Source organism: Centruroides vittatus, unplaced genomic scaffold (genome assembly GCF_030686945.1).
Source record: "Centruroides vittatus isolate TY-2023 unplaced genomic scaffold, ASM3068694v2 contig_846, whole genome shotgun sequence".
Classification (NCBI taxonomy): domain Eukaryota; kingdom Metazoa; phylum Arthropoda; class Arachnida; order Scorpiones; family Buthidae; genus Centruroides; species Centruroides vittatus.
This window is the reverse complement of record NW_027122551.1, coordinates 319,068-336,115: the sequence shown is the minus strand read 5'-3', so window position 1 is coordinate 336,115 and position 17,048 is coordinate 319,068. Positions and strand designations below refer to the sequence as shown.

General features: G+C 33.1%; 1 protein-coding gene across 3 annotated transcripts in view; it reads left to right on the top strand.

Moving 5' to 3' along the window:
- The first annotated feature begins 2,680 nt into the window (after window positions 1-2,680).
- The window catches only part of Syx8 (syntaxin 8), a 274,529-nt gene continuing 260,161 nt past the window's right edge, over window positions 2,681-17,048 (top strand). For all 3 annotated transcript variants that reach the window (XR_010881896.1, XM_067278960.1, XM_067278961.1), the window contains exons 1-2: window positions 2,681-2,759; window positions 11,878-11,977. Coding sequence is in view for 2 of the 3 variants with exons in the window: in XM_067278960.1 (XP_067135061.1) it covers window positions 2,737-2,759; window positions 11,878-11,977 (123 nt within the window). In the remaining variant the exon portion in view is untranslated. The remainder of the gene's footprint in view (window positions 2,760-11,877; window positions 11,978-17,048) is intronic.

Here is a 17,048-nt window from a genome sequence, read left to right as displayed (position 1 = left end):
TCCTTCGTGGTGTTGCGATTTTACTTTTAAAGAGTGTATTTTGCGAATAGTGTTGCTAGATTTATGAAAATGAGTTGATTATTTTCTAAGTCAACATGAAGTTTCGTTCTGTAATTTGGACGATTTTTAACTTTCTGGAGTGCTAAAAGTCTCAAATCGACTTAAATATTCTGTTTTGCATGCGATAATGTCAGCATTGCAGATATGATGATAGAAACAAGCTAAATTAATCAATATAAAACACAATTAGCAAGTCATCTTTACTAAATATACTTTCACGATTCCAGCCTTGAGATTTAAGAGAATAATGCAATCTATTACAAGGGCATCTACGAGAAGTGAATGCCTCCCGAGAGGATTTTCTATAGGAAACGGGTCCATATTTAATTGTTAGACGAGTGACGAAAACTCGGAAAACTCCACACGGCCAGCTTATGGGTGCGAACCAGACGCCGACTTACTGTTTAGAACTGTTTATGCACTCGATCGACGATGGCCTGAGAACCAGTCTTCGGATAGGAGGCACTCTGTCACTCTATAGGTATAGCATTTCTGTTTATTGTGAAATTCTGGAATTTTTGCATTCAAAACTTTGTCTGTTTTGTGATAATCTTTACGACATTACGTCTCGTGTTAGTTTTGGATGGTCGAATCGATCGTCTAATAAGATTATGCTTTTTACCTGTCATTTGCAAGTTTAGTATTATTATATAAACGCTTTTTTCGGAAGGACTTTTCATGTTTATTATCGTAGAGGTTTTGGAGTTTCAATAAAAATGTCATTAAAATCAATTTAGATATGTATGTAAATGCAGAAATATTTATTCTAACTGATTTGATGTATTTAATGATTATAGTTAGAATGTTTATTTATTATTTAAATATTTTTAAAAAGCAGACCGAGCCCAAGCAATTAAGTTATCGGCCTACTGCCTGGGATCGGAATCAAATACGCGCAGAGAATATCAGAAATTTTTCATAGGCCTCTGTTATTTCGAATCCCGTCCAACGAGCTAGAATATTCTACATAGAGCTGTAGCGATGCCATATTTAAAGAAAATTGAATACATAACCATTATTTTCCTTTTAGTCAAGGGGTGTGCCATTTGTGTGTTGTGTAAAGGCAAGGAGCTAGAATATTCTAACTCGTTGTGTAAAGTAGTATAAAGGAATGCAAAAGAACGGAAGAGTTTTAATCCTTAACTACTATTATGAGGGTCAAAATAATCTTACTTAGTTTATTTTTAGTTTTGGAAATAAAATAACAAGACAGTTCTTCCTTTTATTTAAACGTTTCTAAACGAGACAAAAAATTTTCTGTTGCGATAAGTTAAATGCATTTCCAGACATTCTTAATTTTTTTCACAAACAGCTAGGTTTAAAATATGTTAATGTTTTCAGTTTCTTTAAGAAAATTATGTTAACAATTCTTAAGATATTTAAAGAAATTAGTTCTAGACATTTGTGTAAATGACATAACGAACAAAAATTTAGTTCAGGTTAATTTATTTTTGTCATTCAGAATGACTCGTTTCGTGCACAATTTGTACACATCCTAATGGTAGAGTTTTTACATATCAGTCTACTGCAATTACTGACATGTTTTATTTGTCCATTTTTGATGGGAAAATGCAACACTTCTTCTATTTCTTGCAATTATTACCTCTTAGAAGGATTTTAACTCCAACAATATGATTCATCACATGACAAAGGTCAAAATGTAGTTTTCCATTGTAAATAGTTTCACAAGTTAAAACCAAAGTTTTATAGACTATAATTATACTAACAACACAAGAACACTATATTCTTCAAAAGGAAAAAACATGTCCGAAAAAATCAACAACGTAGCCTACTAACTATGATACCGATCAGATTGACCTGAGCATATTGTAAATAAACAATCATATGGCTGAGAGTGAAAGTGACAACTGACCATCAAGACAACACCCGGTTCGTACGTAGATTATAAAAACATTGGTATATTGAGGGTTTTTGTTAAAACTCCGCCCTGAGGGCACTAAGAGGACCTCTTTTTGCAAGCCCATTATGGGTTCGGCCAGGCTCACAATGAGGCGGCCGAATGGTGAGAGACGGGGGCCCCGACATATCCGGACAGACCACCCCTCGAAAATTCCTGGAGATTATCGACCCAGTCCAGATTCGAACCCGGGTCCCCAGAGCGGTAGGCTGCCACTTTGACCGCTCGCATCCGGTCTATATTAAAGATTACGTACTACAGCTACCGGTTTAAACTCTGATCTTGCCTTCTTTACGATAATTAAACAAAATCTGGAAAATAGCTAAATTTGAAATAAAACAATCTAGATTTAAATGAAATATATATATATATATATTCTAAAGTAACAATCCTTTCCAGCACATCGTACAGACTTCAATGTTTTCACTTAAAATAAAATGGTGGTCGATAGGACCCGCGGCGCCACCAAGAGCGCTGTATCTAAGGTCATGGACACTATATTGAATATTCTAGCTTGCTGGTCCCGTCTCTTCCATTGCCAGTCTAGAAAAAAAAGCCGTGTCTACTGGTCAGAGTCAAAACTTAAAATTCATAATTAATATAAAATGTTTGGAATTAATTAAAATTTTAAAGTAATTTTAATATTTATTTTTATTCCATATGAATCTTTTAAATATTTTATTTTTTATAATTTTCGATACAGCGACTTCAAACGGTCTAAAAGAGAACTAGATAGTTGTCATATGATCGGGTAGAAAATGTTTCAAACTGGGGATAATTGGTAAGTTTTTAATGAAATAAATAATATGAGGACGTCAAATATTTTTTCTAGAATATCAAAACCAATTATATATACTGTATCTACGTTTTTATAAAACATTAAGATGATGGTCTTAAATAAGTTAAATGCTAAGTTTCGATTTTATATCAATAAGTGTCACACTAGCAAGAGGAATCATTCCAGGTTACTCAAAATTGACAATTTCAGAAAATAGAGAAGTGACAATGGTGTGATGTGTCTACGAATTTGATACAAGCTTACATATATACTCATTTACAAAACAAAATATTCAATACAATAAATGCTGACCAGAATTTGTAGATTCAGATCTCATTCGGGCAGATGGCACCTTACCACAGTTAGTCTGCCCGTAGGAGTAAACAAAGTCAAAGGAACTGATAGTCCACGTGGGTTAATGTTAACTTAGGTAGCCAAGATGGCGGCTTGTCTCCGATCCCAGCAATCAGAAGACAGCGAACAGTGGGGACACACGTTCTAACCTAACCTATTCTGATAAATTACCGTAATTATTAGCAACCAAATTATTAGAATAGGTTAGGTTAGAACGTGCCTCCCACTGTTTCCTTGCTGGGATCGGAGACGAGCCGCCATCTTGGCTACCTAAGGTAACATTAACCGAGATGCTAAAAGCTCGTAAAACATAAGAAATGCCACTGCACTGACTACTACTGGGCTGTGATTGGAATCATGCTGCATGTTCTGTTAAGTCTATTGCATGTTTAACAACCAGATAGACTTTGGAGGGCTATATCTTGCAAAGGGTCGCATGTAGACTGTCGGTTCGTTTGACTTTTTTAGTCTTGTGGGTATCATCTGCAGTTTTCATTGGATTCCAGTTGCGTTGTTCGGAGATGCAATTTTACCAACAAATTATTCTATTCATAGGTGTAATGAGATTAAAATTCTTGTATGTTTCAATTAGATGGTTTAACAAGTTCTGGTCTATTATGTTAGGCATATTTTTGTGTGTCAACCAGTTTTTCTTTAACTGAACAATTCCTCTTATTCCATTTTCATGTCCTCTTGTCTTCTGGTTTTGTTGATCAGAAGATAATAGATTGTTGATAATGTAGTTTGCTAATGTTTAAGAAACCATATGAAGAAGGAGGGATGATGTGAAATGTAGCCAAATGATCTGCATTCAGTTAGCCATATGAAAATGCTTTTAGCATCATTTGCATTCTGTCTGCAGAACACAAGTACCATTATTCTCTTCTGATGAAGATTATAATTATCAGTTTTCTTTCCCCAAATATTATCTACTTTTTAAAAATTATTTTATTTGTTTGTTGATTTCATATTCATCTTTCTATTCACATGTCTCAGTTTCTAAAGCTCATTTTTACAATAAATTAGCAATATCAATTGAGAATTGGTAGAGTAACAGCAGCATGAGTCTATGTATTGATATTTACATTCCTCCTTATTTCCCTAACTTGTTAACTTACTATTAAATAAATGTGTGATAACTTATATTTGTTTATTTTATTGGGCTGCAATTGGAAAAAAATTGTAGAACTAAATTCCCTCCGGTGTCCATCTGTCAGTCTGTCTTTCCGTCCTTAATCTTGAGAACAGAATTAGATTGATGAAAGTGGAGACCAGATATGGAAAACTTAGGGGCAGGAGGTCCTGATTAACTGTATACAAACTTCCAGTTTGCACCAGAAGTCATTTTATTTCAGTTCAAAAATTTTCTCTGATCAGAGTTAGATAGATGACTGGCACAACTCTATTGCTAACAGGAAATGCATGAGGTACAGGGGCAAGGCACTACTAAAATAATTGAGAATATTATAATGAAAAATTGCAGCCTGGAATTGTGATAATGTCACAATAAAATAATTGCTCATATATTAAGGTGCGTTTCAAATTTATACGGACATGAAAAAATTAAAGTGAAACCCAAATTTGCTCCATTAAGTGACAAATGTTTTATTAAAAATAACATGGATTTACATGTTTCCATACTGCAAAATAAGAATTTTAATCAAACATTAACATTTTTTCACTGAAAATAATATTTTTGAAAATTTTGTACAAAAAAAAACTGTTACATATTTATCTGAACAGGTTTCAAATTGCAAAGTTTTCTTACAGTTTAATGGCCAATGTAACATTACCACCATTTAACTTAATTACATTAAATACTCGATTAGGCATTGTTTCAATTAGATTCTGAAAGAATTCAATCTTTAGTTTATCCCAAGCATCTGAAATTGCTGCCTTCAAATCATAAATTGTGGAAAACTGCTTTTCATTGGCATAAACTGTATGAACCATCATCCCCCAAAGATGATGGTTTTCCATTGGATTCAGGTCAGGGCTTCTAGCAGGCATGTCATCAGATTAATATTTTTACGTTTAAACCACATTTTTGTTGATTTAGAGCAGGCCTGGCCAACCCGCGGCTCGTCATGTTAAATTGTGTGACCCGCTAAGCGATATTATATATCTGTTAAAACTTTTGTTTCCTGTTATGTGTATACCAAAACAATTAAATAAATGAAAATTTGCATGTCATTGTTATAATGTGCAAGTACGAGTATGAACTCTTGGTATAACAATAAAATCTTATTCATTTTGTATTTGTTTTACTTTTTTAAAAGCATGTTTGCCTAAATTGTGGTCCACCATAATGTTTTGAGTGATCAAACTGGCCCGTGAAACACTTTGGGTTGGCTAGGCCTGATTTAGAAGCATGCGCAGGGGCATTGTCTTGTTGAAAGATCCAATTTGGTCCACAAATATTTGGTCCAGCTTCCAATAAATGATCTTCAAGCATGCCTTGATACTTCTCTGAATTCATTCTTTGAGTTATAAATGCTAAATCTGTGGTTTCATTGAATCCAAACGCACCCCACATTATTATTGATCCTCCACCCATTTGGTGTTTTGAAAATATTTGTTTTTCGGTTCTTAAATCGTGCCAATAATACTTCTAACCATCTGGACCATCTAAGTTGAATTTTTTTCATCACTGAACAAAACTTCAATCCATTCTTTGGACCATGTCATATGTTTTTGTGCCCAATCAAGTCTGTCATTTTTGTGCTTTAATGAAAGTGGTGGCATTACAGCTTTTTTTCTGAATTTTAACATTGGAGATTTTAGAAGTGTTGAACACAAGATTGTGTTAATAACAATCACATGGCTTTTTCCACCTTTACTTAGTTGATCAACTAAATAAAGGTGGAAAAAAGCCATGTGATTGTTATTAACACAATCTTGTGTTCAACACTTCTAAGACAATAGGGTAGATGTACCAGTTTTGGCCAGTGTAGTACCAGTTCTGGCCAGAAAACAAATTTAACTTAAAAATATAATCACAAATGAAACAAACTTTTATTGTTAACTGTGTGAACAGTTAACAATAAAAGTTTGTTTCATTGGACATATTTGAATATGTGGTGATTATATTTCTAAGTTAAATTTGTTTTCTGGCCAGAACTGGTACACTGGCCAAAACTGGTACATCTACCCTACAACATGGTTTCACAACAAATCAAATTGGAGATTTATTTAAAACTCTCCACACTGTTGTGTTGCTACAAGGCAAGTCTAATTCCTGTTTTATTTTTCTTACTGATGTTTGTTTTGTGGAGCAAACCTTGATGTTTTGTCTACAATCTCGATGTGTAAGCTTGGGTTTTGGACCTGTCTTGAATTTTGGTACATCCTTGCCACATCTTTTTGATAAATAATCACCAGCAGTTGAGTTTGGACGATTTATATATGCTGCAATTTCTCTTATTGACTTGTCTTGTGATTTATAGGCATCAATCTGCCCTTTTTCATAATCAGATAAATTCTTTGTTCTACCCATTTTAGAACTTTGAACAACATAAAGAATTTGTTTTACAATTAGATAAGTAAGCTAATTTGCATATTTCACTGCTTGAAACTAAACAATATTCTATTTAAGTCATGAAATGAATGCCTGTCCAGATAAATATTTAACAGTTTTTTTGTACAGAATTTTCAAAAATATTATTTGGTTAATGTTACCTATGGTAGCAAAGTTGGCAACAGGGAAATTTTTTTACCCTACAACCTAGACTGCAACCGGGAATTTTTTTTCTACCCTACATTACACACGGCGACGGGGAATTTTTTTTTCTACTATACATTTAGATGGCGACGAGGAGATTATTTCTACCCTATGTTCTATAATAAGAATACTAAAAGATACAAATAAAAGAAATAGGATAACTTACTCTGTTACTGAGCTTTTCTCCTTTTTCCACATTTCTCGTCGACTGAACTTGACTCTCCGGTATGTGACGAGGCTCTTTTTTCCCCTTTCGTTTTAACACTTTTTTCTTTTTTTTTTTTTTCACCTTTGTCTTGTGTTTTCTTTTGCTTTTTTTGTCTTTCTTGCTGACATTAGGCGCGGGAGCAGCCGGAATAGTCTCTGGTTCTTTCCAACTAGGTATTTTTCCGTGACCGGAATGTATTCGACCAGTCTATGCCTGCCTTTTTAGAAATACCCGAGGAAATTGCCAAATTACTCGTCATACACTCTAAACTGATACAGTGCCATATGAATGTCAAAAGATTCGCTCATGACATATTGCCACATTTCCCTTTGAACATTCCTTCGAAAGCCGAACTATTCCGTCAGCATTTTTGGCAATGCATCACACATGATTTCCGGTCGCTGCGATAACTCAATTTGCATGTTTGGCCACATTTCTGGCAAACTTCCTCAGTGTGTTTTAGGCCCAGTTTTATGGCAAATTTCGGTCCGCCATCAATTCTTTCATCTAATCCTAGTTCAGAAGACTTGGCTTCAATTAACTGACGAAAACGTCACCCAGTACACTCTTTCCAAAATTCATCCAATTCTAAATTGCAATTCGACATGACTAACTTGTGAAATATCTATCCAAAAATTGCAAAAATCACTTAGCCAATTTTCCAATAAATAAATTCCAATCGCTTAAATTCACAAGGAAAATTATTATTATTATTAATTACCTTATAATAGAAAAATTCCAAAAGTATCCAAATGTCGAAATAATCTTTTAACACAATACAACACGCGTACTCCACTTTCGGAAAAATAAAATTTGCATAATTGCCGATCAATCACGTCAAAGCGCCTGTCGTTCAAGATTATCGGAAGAGTTTGAATCACCTCCGATGATCTCGCGACTCCGTTTCGAGGTTACAGGGAACGTGCCCACGTCAAACGTAGGGTAGAAAAAATTTCCCCGTTGCTGTGTAGAATGTAGGGAAAAAGAATTTCCCAGTCGCCGACTTTGCTACCATAGGTAACATTAACCTATTATTTTAGTGACAAAATGTTAATGTTTGATTAAAATTCTTATTATGCAGTGTGGAAACATGTAAATTCATGTTATTTTTAATAAAACATTTGTAACTTAATGCAGCAAATTTGGGTTTCACTTTAATTTTTTCGTGTCTGTATAAATTTGAAATGCACCTTAGCTTCTTTTATATCAGTGAATAATCTAATTAATACTTTTATTTTATTTTATTGGAATTTTTGGTTGATAGAAAAATGTGTTTTGTAGCCCTTTAATATGCTGTCTTCCATAGTGAAATGTTCTCCAATGCTGTTTTTAGTTAGGCATATTATTGTATGTAATACTCGATTTTTAAGTTATGTTCAGCAGCCAAAATCATAATTTATTATATTTGCAAAATAAATTATTTACCATGAGCATGGCTAAATAATATATGTCATATATTTGTGAAGAGAGTTGCAAAGGAGTCTTTTCAGCTGGAGTGTTTACTAACAAGGAGAGAGTCAGACATTTGGGTATCCATTTTAAACAAAACTTTGTGAACATGTAATCCTAAACACAAACAGCTCCTTGTCAATAGGACTTGCTTCTCAAACATTTCCAAAAAACGGGCCTCAGAAAATTGAGTGTTTAGCATATAATTTTTCAAAGTTCTCGCAGTAGAATACCGCACTGTTTATCCAAGACCCCCAACGGATGACCAGATATTAGAGTTTGTTGAGTTTGTATTTTCAAGTTGGTACATTTTGAACGACATTGATTTACATAGCACCTAGTCAGTGGTGCAACGTATGTTCAGCATGTACCGTTTTGTGGAATCCATTGTTTCTTCCAGTATAAACATTACAGAATTGTCTCCAACAACATCCAGGTGCCTCTATAAATATATGCTCAAAATTCCTTTTTTTGTTTTTGCCTTCTCTATGCCTTTCCAAACTTGTGTGTCGCCTGATTTTCATTTCTTAGTGTTCCACATCAACCGAAATCACATAATCGCAAATGGAACATCAAAGAACTTTTCCGTCTGTGCATACACTTTCACCTTTAAACTTATTTGCTAAAATGTTCAGTTTAGATGCAGACAATTTTGCCATTTTCTAATATCGCCAACACCAAACAAAGGAAATTGGAACTGTTGTGCTCACAAGTCAGAGTATGGTAACCTCAAAAAAGAATTTTCTAGATTGTTCTTTTTTTAGAAAAGAAAACATGTGTTGCAGATTTTCAGTGAATCTGTTTACGTTCTTAAAACAACCCTAAGGCTTAGTTGTTTAGTCCAGAAAATTCCACTTTATCCCCTTTTCTCTCAATAAAAGAAGAGAGTAAACTAATTATCGTATTTTTTTCCTTAGCATACATGATATGGTTTAACAAATTTGTTTTTTCCCCCCACAAGTGAATGAATAAAAACCACCAAAAAAGAGATAATTGTCAACATATTCTTTGAAAATGTAAAAAAGGGGAAAGCTGGGTGCTGGGTGTATATAGTTTGGGTGCTAGTCACTGTTTTGTGGGCAGGTTTGTGATTTGGGTACATTTGGGTGCTAAACAATTTGGTAATGAGTGGGCCTACTGCACTAAAACCAACTTAGCTTGTCTTTTTACACTCTGCCCCTTTCAAAAATTGAGTGGGTGTGGCACCCAAAAATCCAGACCTTAATGATGACTATTAATGAGGGTCTTATGTATGTATTATTTGTATTTTAGAACTAAAATACATAAATTGTTTATTTTTGTCATTTCCAGTATTTGTTTAAAATTTTTATGGAAATGTGAGGTTCTGGACAGGTCTGAACCATCACGAAAGATGTGAAAAATGGTTAAAACGCACCTAAACCTGTTACCGGTGTTGTCGAAAAGACAAAAAAGTGAAAAATCGTGAACGTTTTCAAACTTAATAGTTCTTCTTCAGACAAAAAACGGAAGCGACGGAACGCAGAAAAATAGAACATCGAAGTCTCGTTAAAATCATTGTCCAATACAACGATTTTAACGAGACATCTGTTCGAATTCCGTCTAAACTTTGATGTTCTATTTTTCTGTGTTCTGTCGCTTCTGTTTTTCATCTGACGAAGAACTATTAAGTTCGAAAACCTTCACGATTTTTCGTTTTTTCATCTTTTTGGCAATACCGGTAGCAGGTTTAGGTGCATTTTGATCTTATCCCGGTGTTTTGTGGAAGTAGAAAAATGGTTAATTTAGAGAAAAATTTATTAGTTTAAAAAAACGTAGGAAAAAGTCATTTGTAGTCGGACGCCCATTATTTACATCAAACTGTGAGGCAGAAACCATAAATCGCGGAAGGAAGTCGTCCTATGATCAGTGGAAGATCGAATTCATCTTTGATTTTGACTTTTCTTGCGCTCCAGGTAAGATTCTTGTTACTAAGCATAACAAGGGACCAACCACTTGGGAAGCATGATTGAGGGAGAATGACGAAAGAAAGAATGGAGATTGATATAATCCCCGACAATCGAGGACACCTCACACTCGATTAACGTTCCGAATAACCAAAACGCTGTGTGTCAACGCACAAGAAAAAAACAGTTTCCGTGCCACTTTGGACTTAGACCGTCCCCCCGATGCCAACATACAAAGTCTCCCCTTGCCTTACAGACTTGTCAAAAACACTGTCCCGGGGCCACCTTTGATCGACAATCAAAGAACCACATTGACGCCCAGGACATCTGAATGGCTGATTGTCCTAAAGCAAACTATTTTGTACATAGTGTATGTTTATTTTATGTTAAAATAAACGGTTTTTGTCAGTTACTTGTCATCTTTGTCTCTTCCACCACCACGCACTTACGAATGGACCCTAGACCATCACTGACGTGCAGTTAACTGATTGCCCCTGGAAGTCAGCTTCTTACAGAAACACACCTTCCCTATCGTCAAATGTCATGGTACGCCACTGAAAAAGTACACATTTGAAGAATTCTTAGTGTCAAGCAATGAATCAAATTGAAAAAGACTGTGACATGACAAAAATTACAACAATAAATGCTTATGAACTACAAATGAATGAAAACTTGTTTAATGATAATTTGTCTTTGCCATATCATTTTGAAGAAGCATTATAAATTAGTTAGCTATAACTTTACAACATTTGACAAATTGGAACAAATTGGCAATTGCAAAATAAAATCCATTATGAAATGGAGGACTTAAGAAATGATTGCAAATTACTTCTGAACACTTTTCATGATGATCACATATATAATGTAGGTGAAGTGGTGCCAATGAATAAAGAAATACTAATGGGATGAACATTTGATATTAACTGCACTGCATTTGACTGCACATTCCTATACCATCATGCCTATAGCATCAAAATCAGAAAAATTGATGTGAAAGCTATTTGTGATTCTGTGTGAACTGAGTGGTAAAAGTCATAAAGTTGTGGAAAAGACATTTAAACCTGAAAATTTAATTGTCAAATGGACTATATCTGGAAATATGATAAAACTTTTATTGTCTTTATTAGTGAAAGAAATGTTTCTTCCATATTTTCCAGTACACAAAACCTACTTCTAGACACCTATGGTGTCCATAACAATACTGTATTGTCAGACAAATCTGGCAACTATGAATTTTCAGCTTTCCAATATGTTTTCTGTCCAATTTAGAAAGTAAAAGCTCTGGAGTAGCAAAAATTTATATAAGCACACACTTAGCCATTCTCAACATCATGGCTGAGAAATAAATAACATTTTTATCAGCTCTGTGAGAATTTTGCTTGTAAGATGAAAGTATTATTTATAATATGAATGATTTTTTAAATTACATTAATAATTAATACAGTATTAAAATTGTATTTTTAGGATATCAGATTATAGCATTTGTGAAGCAGAAGCAAGAGATATTACTGAGAAGATTGTTTTGTGCAACCAACAAAATAGAAATAGTTCAAAACATGTTCAGGTAAAATTTTGATTGTTTAATGAAGAGGTTAAATTGATTACGTGACACTTTTTTGTCATAAAGACACTGATGTGGTCGAACGGATTCAATAAACTCCTCTATTTCATTTATTTTTCATTTGTCGAGACTGTCAGAACTGTAGAGTTAACCCTCATTTCTGCCATTGTTAGAATAAAAACCATGTGTCTACTTTGACATCACAAAAAAAAGACTTCTCTTCATTGGAGGAATTTTGGCGTAAAAATTTTATGGCATAAAAAGTAGAAACATGCTCTACTCTTTTTTCAGTTATGTTTCAGCCAAAACTTTAGGATAGTTTTTTGCATTAAATAGGTTTAAAGCTAAAAGGTAACTAGTTAATGGTACTGTTATGACAAATCTGCTGATTAGAGAAACTGTTATTGAGATGCTGTTTCACAAGGTGGGTAAAATGAGGAGGGGTTCTGTCATGCTGGAAGTACATAATGATCGAAGTACCCGAAGAAAATTCTCTAATTGTTCTGTAATTCATTGAGTTTGTTTGTCATATAGTCTTCTAAAATAACAGAATCAATCAATATGTCATCAATCATACAGCACTACACATTGATAGAAAAATAAAATTTAAAATAATTTGTATAATTTCATGGGGATTTTTGTGAGACCATTGATGAGAATTACAGTAGAGCATCGATTATCCAACTTAATTGGGGACTGGGGTTGGTCGGATAACTGAAAAGTCGGATAACCGAAAAGTATGAAAAAATACATTATTAGTATAGTGTATTAGGCCTGGTTTAAATACTAGCCTCCCTTTCATGGTCGAGCCAGTGCTGCCAGCTAAAACATGCAAAAATTTAACAAAAATAATATTAAAGTAGCCAAGACATAACCAAATATTGTAGCGCCACATCATTAGCGGACATTTGTATTTGCCGACTAGAACGTGGTCGGTTAATCGGGGGTCGGATAATCAATGCTCTACTGTACTTATGTTAGTGATTTCATCAGTGGTGTGCCATCCTTTGGAAGTGGTGGAAGTGCCACTTCCCTTGTATTTTCTAAAATATAAATACACATTGTACGATTATTTTCATATTTGAATGTACTTTGAATTAATTAAAATTTATATTTTATTGTAACTGCATTATTTCTATACTACATGTGAGAAAAACGATAAGATTGCTATTGTATATTCGAATATAAATTTGTATAGGGATATTCCCAATGGAAGCACTGTATTGTCAAATACAGGACAGTTTCCATGGCAAAAATATTTGAATGGTGTAAAGCAGCCAGATTACGATCATTTGTGCATGCGCTTTACAGAGCACCAACCTCACGCAATTTAACTGGTGGAAGCTACACACCAAAATATTGTATAACACTTCCAACGATTCTATCCAGGACCGGTTCTGGGCTGTTACCGCCTGCCTGCTAGATATTTGGCTGCCCTTGCTCCATTATGTGAATCACGAGTAACTTAACCCAACCGATAGGAATTTACTGGTATGTTTTTATGATAGTTCTGTATAGTTGACTGGAGTTTAAAAAAATCCATTAAAATATTTGATATATTTATTCTGCTCCCATCTTGTATTACTTACAGATTTCAATGTGTTAAAATAGTGATATTACGATTTAGTATGTCCCATCTATAAGGGGATGCAGATAAAAATGTGTACAATTCTTGTACAATGTTAAAATATTAACTGTTACTTTGGCTGTCATTTACAACTAAATTTAATGAATGAGATGCAGAAGGTACAAAAAAAGCTTTAGAATTTATATTCCTTAAATTTACAATTTATGTATCCATTGTCATAAAAATTTGTCTTTCCATTTCTTTCCCAAGACTACAAATATTCAAGTACAAAGTAACCGGTTTCAACTTATTTCTACTTAAGAAGTAGTTAAATAATTAAGAGATTAGGAAATTAGGGACCTAAATAAAACCCTGCTGAAAGAGCCGGAATTTTACTTAAAAGCTTAACTGAACCAATCTCTAGCTGAGTACAGTGGGGACTGATTTCTTGGTAATATTAGATGTAATAAAGACAAATTTTTTTCAGTTCAACGAGAGTGACTGAAAAGTTGGAAATTTCTGTGGACACCTGGTCTTAAAACAAATGACAGACAATCTATTAAGTTTAACATATTTAGATTTTTACAACTATGGTGAGAAACATTTAAAAATTACAACAATCCTGTCGCGTCCTTTCAGGTATACTAGTGATGCGACAAAAGAGGCATTTGACATTGACCAGTATCGGCACCCTCAGGATTTGGCAGCCTGTGTGCATGCACGCACTGCACACCTACCAGGACCGTCTCTGATTCCATCCATTAGCCACTCGTAGGGAGCTATTTGACTTAGTGGTGAATTGTTTTAAGATTTTTTAAATCTTAAAACAATCCACCACTTAGTCAAAATAATCCAGAAGATTTTATGTTATTTTTATCTATGTTTCTTTACAAAGCTATATTTAATTATAAAAGTATATTCATACAATTGAAGAATATTTTGTACCAGGTATCCACTGCACATTTTATTTCATCAAGTAAGTTTTTATAATTTTATTTTTAATTTTAGCCCTTATATCATGGCTAGCGATTCAGAATGTAATTGCGATATTGAAAATTTATTTTAAAGAAGTTTTGGCTCAAGATCATATAATGAAAAAGAAAACATTAACCAATGCCTAAATTAAATGTAAATACTTCAACAAAAAAATTTGTACCACATTTTCATGATAAAATTTATTAAGACATAAAATGGTGTTTAGATGCATAAAAATGCAAAAATTTTGTTGGCCTTGCCTACTATTTTCAAATGAAATTAGTGTGTGGAATAAGAATGGCTTTGATGATTTAAATAATTTGAGTAAAGCTGGCAAGACACAAAAATCATAAATGTCACATGGATTCTTTTGTAAAATTGAAGAAATTTGGAAATCAAAGCAGTATAGAACTAAATTTAATGTTAACTAATGTCAAACATTAGTTAACATTAGTAAATAATATAAAATAATATTGAAAATTATAACAAAATAGTTATGGCTAATAGATATATATAAATTAATAGATGTTATGTCTTTTATCAAAGCAAAAATTGTCATTTAGAGAGCATAGGTAATCTATTGAATCTAATAACAGAGGTAATTACCTCTGTTATTAGATTCAATATTGAACTTGTTTATTTATTAAGTACGTTAAATAATTTATTAAAATACATTTAGAGAAGTCAACGATTTTTACTGGCTTATTGAACAAACGAATACAAATGGACCTAGACCATCACTGACATGCAATTAACTGATTGCCCCTGGAAGTCGGCTTCTTACAGAAACACAGCTTCCCTACTATCAAATGTCACGGCACACCACTGGAATCCATTAAGGGTAAAAGTAGTTTCTTCAGTAAATAGTATTTATGGAAACAATGGATGATTAGCAAAGTGACCAAAAAGCATATTTCACTTAGTGATTGAATTGCCATCTGGTTATTATGCAAAACATGTTATGTTAAATATTGTTATTGAGAAAGTACTAGTTAATAAGAAAAACATGTTTTGTATATTTTTACATTACATTTTTGTTCACCCACTTTGAAGCTCAATAACTCCTGTGCTTTTTGTCAACAGTTTCTGAAATTTTGCAGGGAGGTTTGTATATTATGAGGATTTGTGCTATTAAATTTTGGTGAATAAAAGTCAAAGATATGGGGAGATGGGGATCATGTGCCATATCTCAAGTGGGATCAGACTTAATTAAGAATTTACTTGTTGTGTATTCTGAAACCGTATCTTCTTTTATCTGTTTTTATTGTCACAAGTAGGTGCATAGACAGACACTGGGCATTTCTGACATTATCTTTATTCGGAATATCTTACTGGCCGAGACACGTTTCAGGCATAAGCCCCTCTTCTGTCGGCTACATAATAAAACATAACATGAATTTCTCATATTACAAATTGTTTATATTATAATAGGTTTGTACCGTTACTTTTGGGATATCTTGTAAGGTGGTGTTAACATATAATATATACATCTTGTTTAAAATATATTTTCAGTTAAAGTTTCTTGACTTTACACTGAACATCACCTAGTACATACTCTTGATGTCTGTATTAACAAGGTTCTGTTTAATCTCGTTGGCATATTAGCTTCTCTTTAAGCATTTATACAATAAATTGATCTTTCTAATTGTTATTACTATTATTATCATTATTATTGCTGTTGTTGATAATATTATTATCTTTATTATAATAGTTTTAACCAATTATTGTGAATCTTAACACTTAAATTTTTATTGATGTTATTTTTTTGGCTTTTTATTATTTCGTAACTTTCTTTAAATTTTCTCTTGTACTAGTTTGTTTCCTTGTGTAAAATTCAATTCAAAATAAAATTCAAAACCAATTTACTTGTTATTAGCATTTACGATTTTTTTACAAAAGTCATCTCTATCCTGAAAATTAAATGTTTTGCCGTTTTTAATAATTTATAATATAAAAATTTTAAAAAATAAAATTTCATAACAGATGGCATTACACAATTTTAAATTTTTTGCTGGGAAAGTTATGCAACTCATTTCTGGATTTTTTTGTTAAGCTATAAATTGATTTGATAGCATTACTTAGTATTTAGAACAAGGAGGCCTCAAAACCAGGTTGTGCTTGGAGTTCAGCAAATGCCAGGAGATATGTAAAAATTTTCATATATTATGAGGATATAACATTGTATGTTAGGCACAGAAAAGGCAAGATTTGTAACAGTGATTGTTTGATGCAAACAGTAAAGTTTCCAGTGAATCAAATAGTGTAATGATGCTGTAAAGATGTGGTAACTATGCTTTATTGTGTTTTAGGAGTTCTTTACAAGGTAGAGAAGTCTTTTTTGTGATTTTTTTTATTTCATTAAAAGTAATAAATTAAGTTTTCTTTCAATTTATATGACCTGTGCAATTTTCAGCTTACCTTCCAACAGTCATTTTTATCTTCTTGTCAATGACCATTGTTCAGAGGTTTGACTATATAAAAATTTGATGGTTTTGAGAAAAATCACAATTGCAGACAAATGTGTCTGTGGCA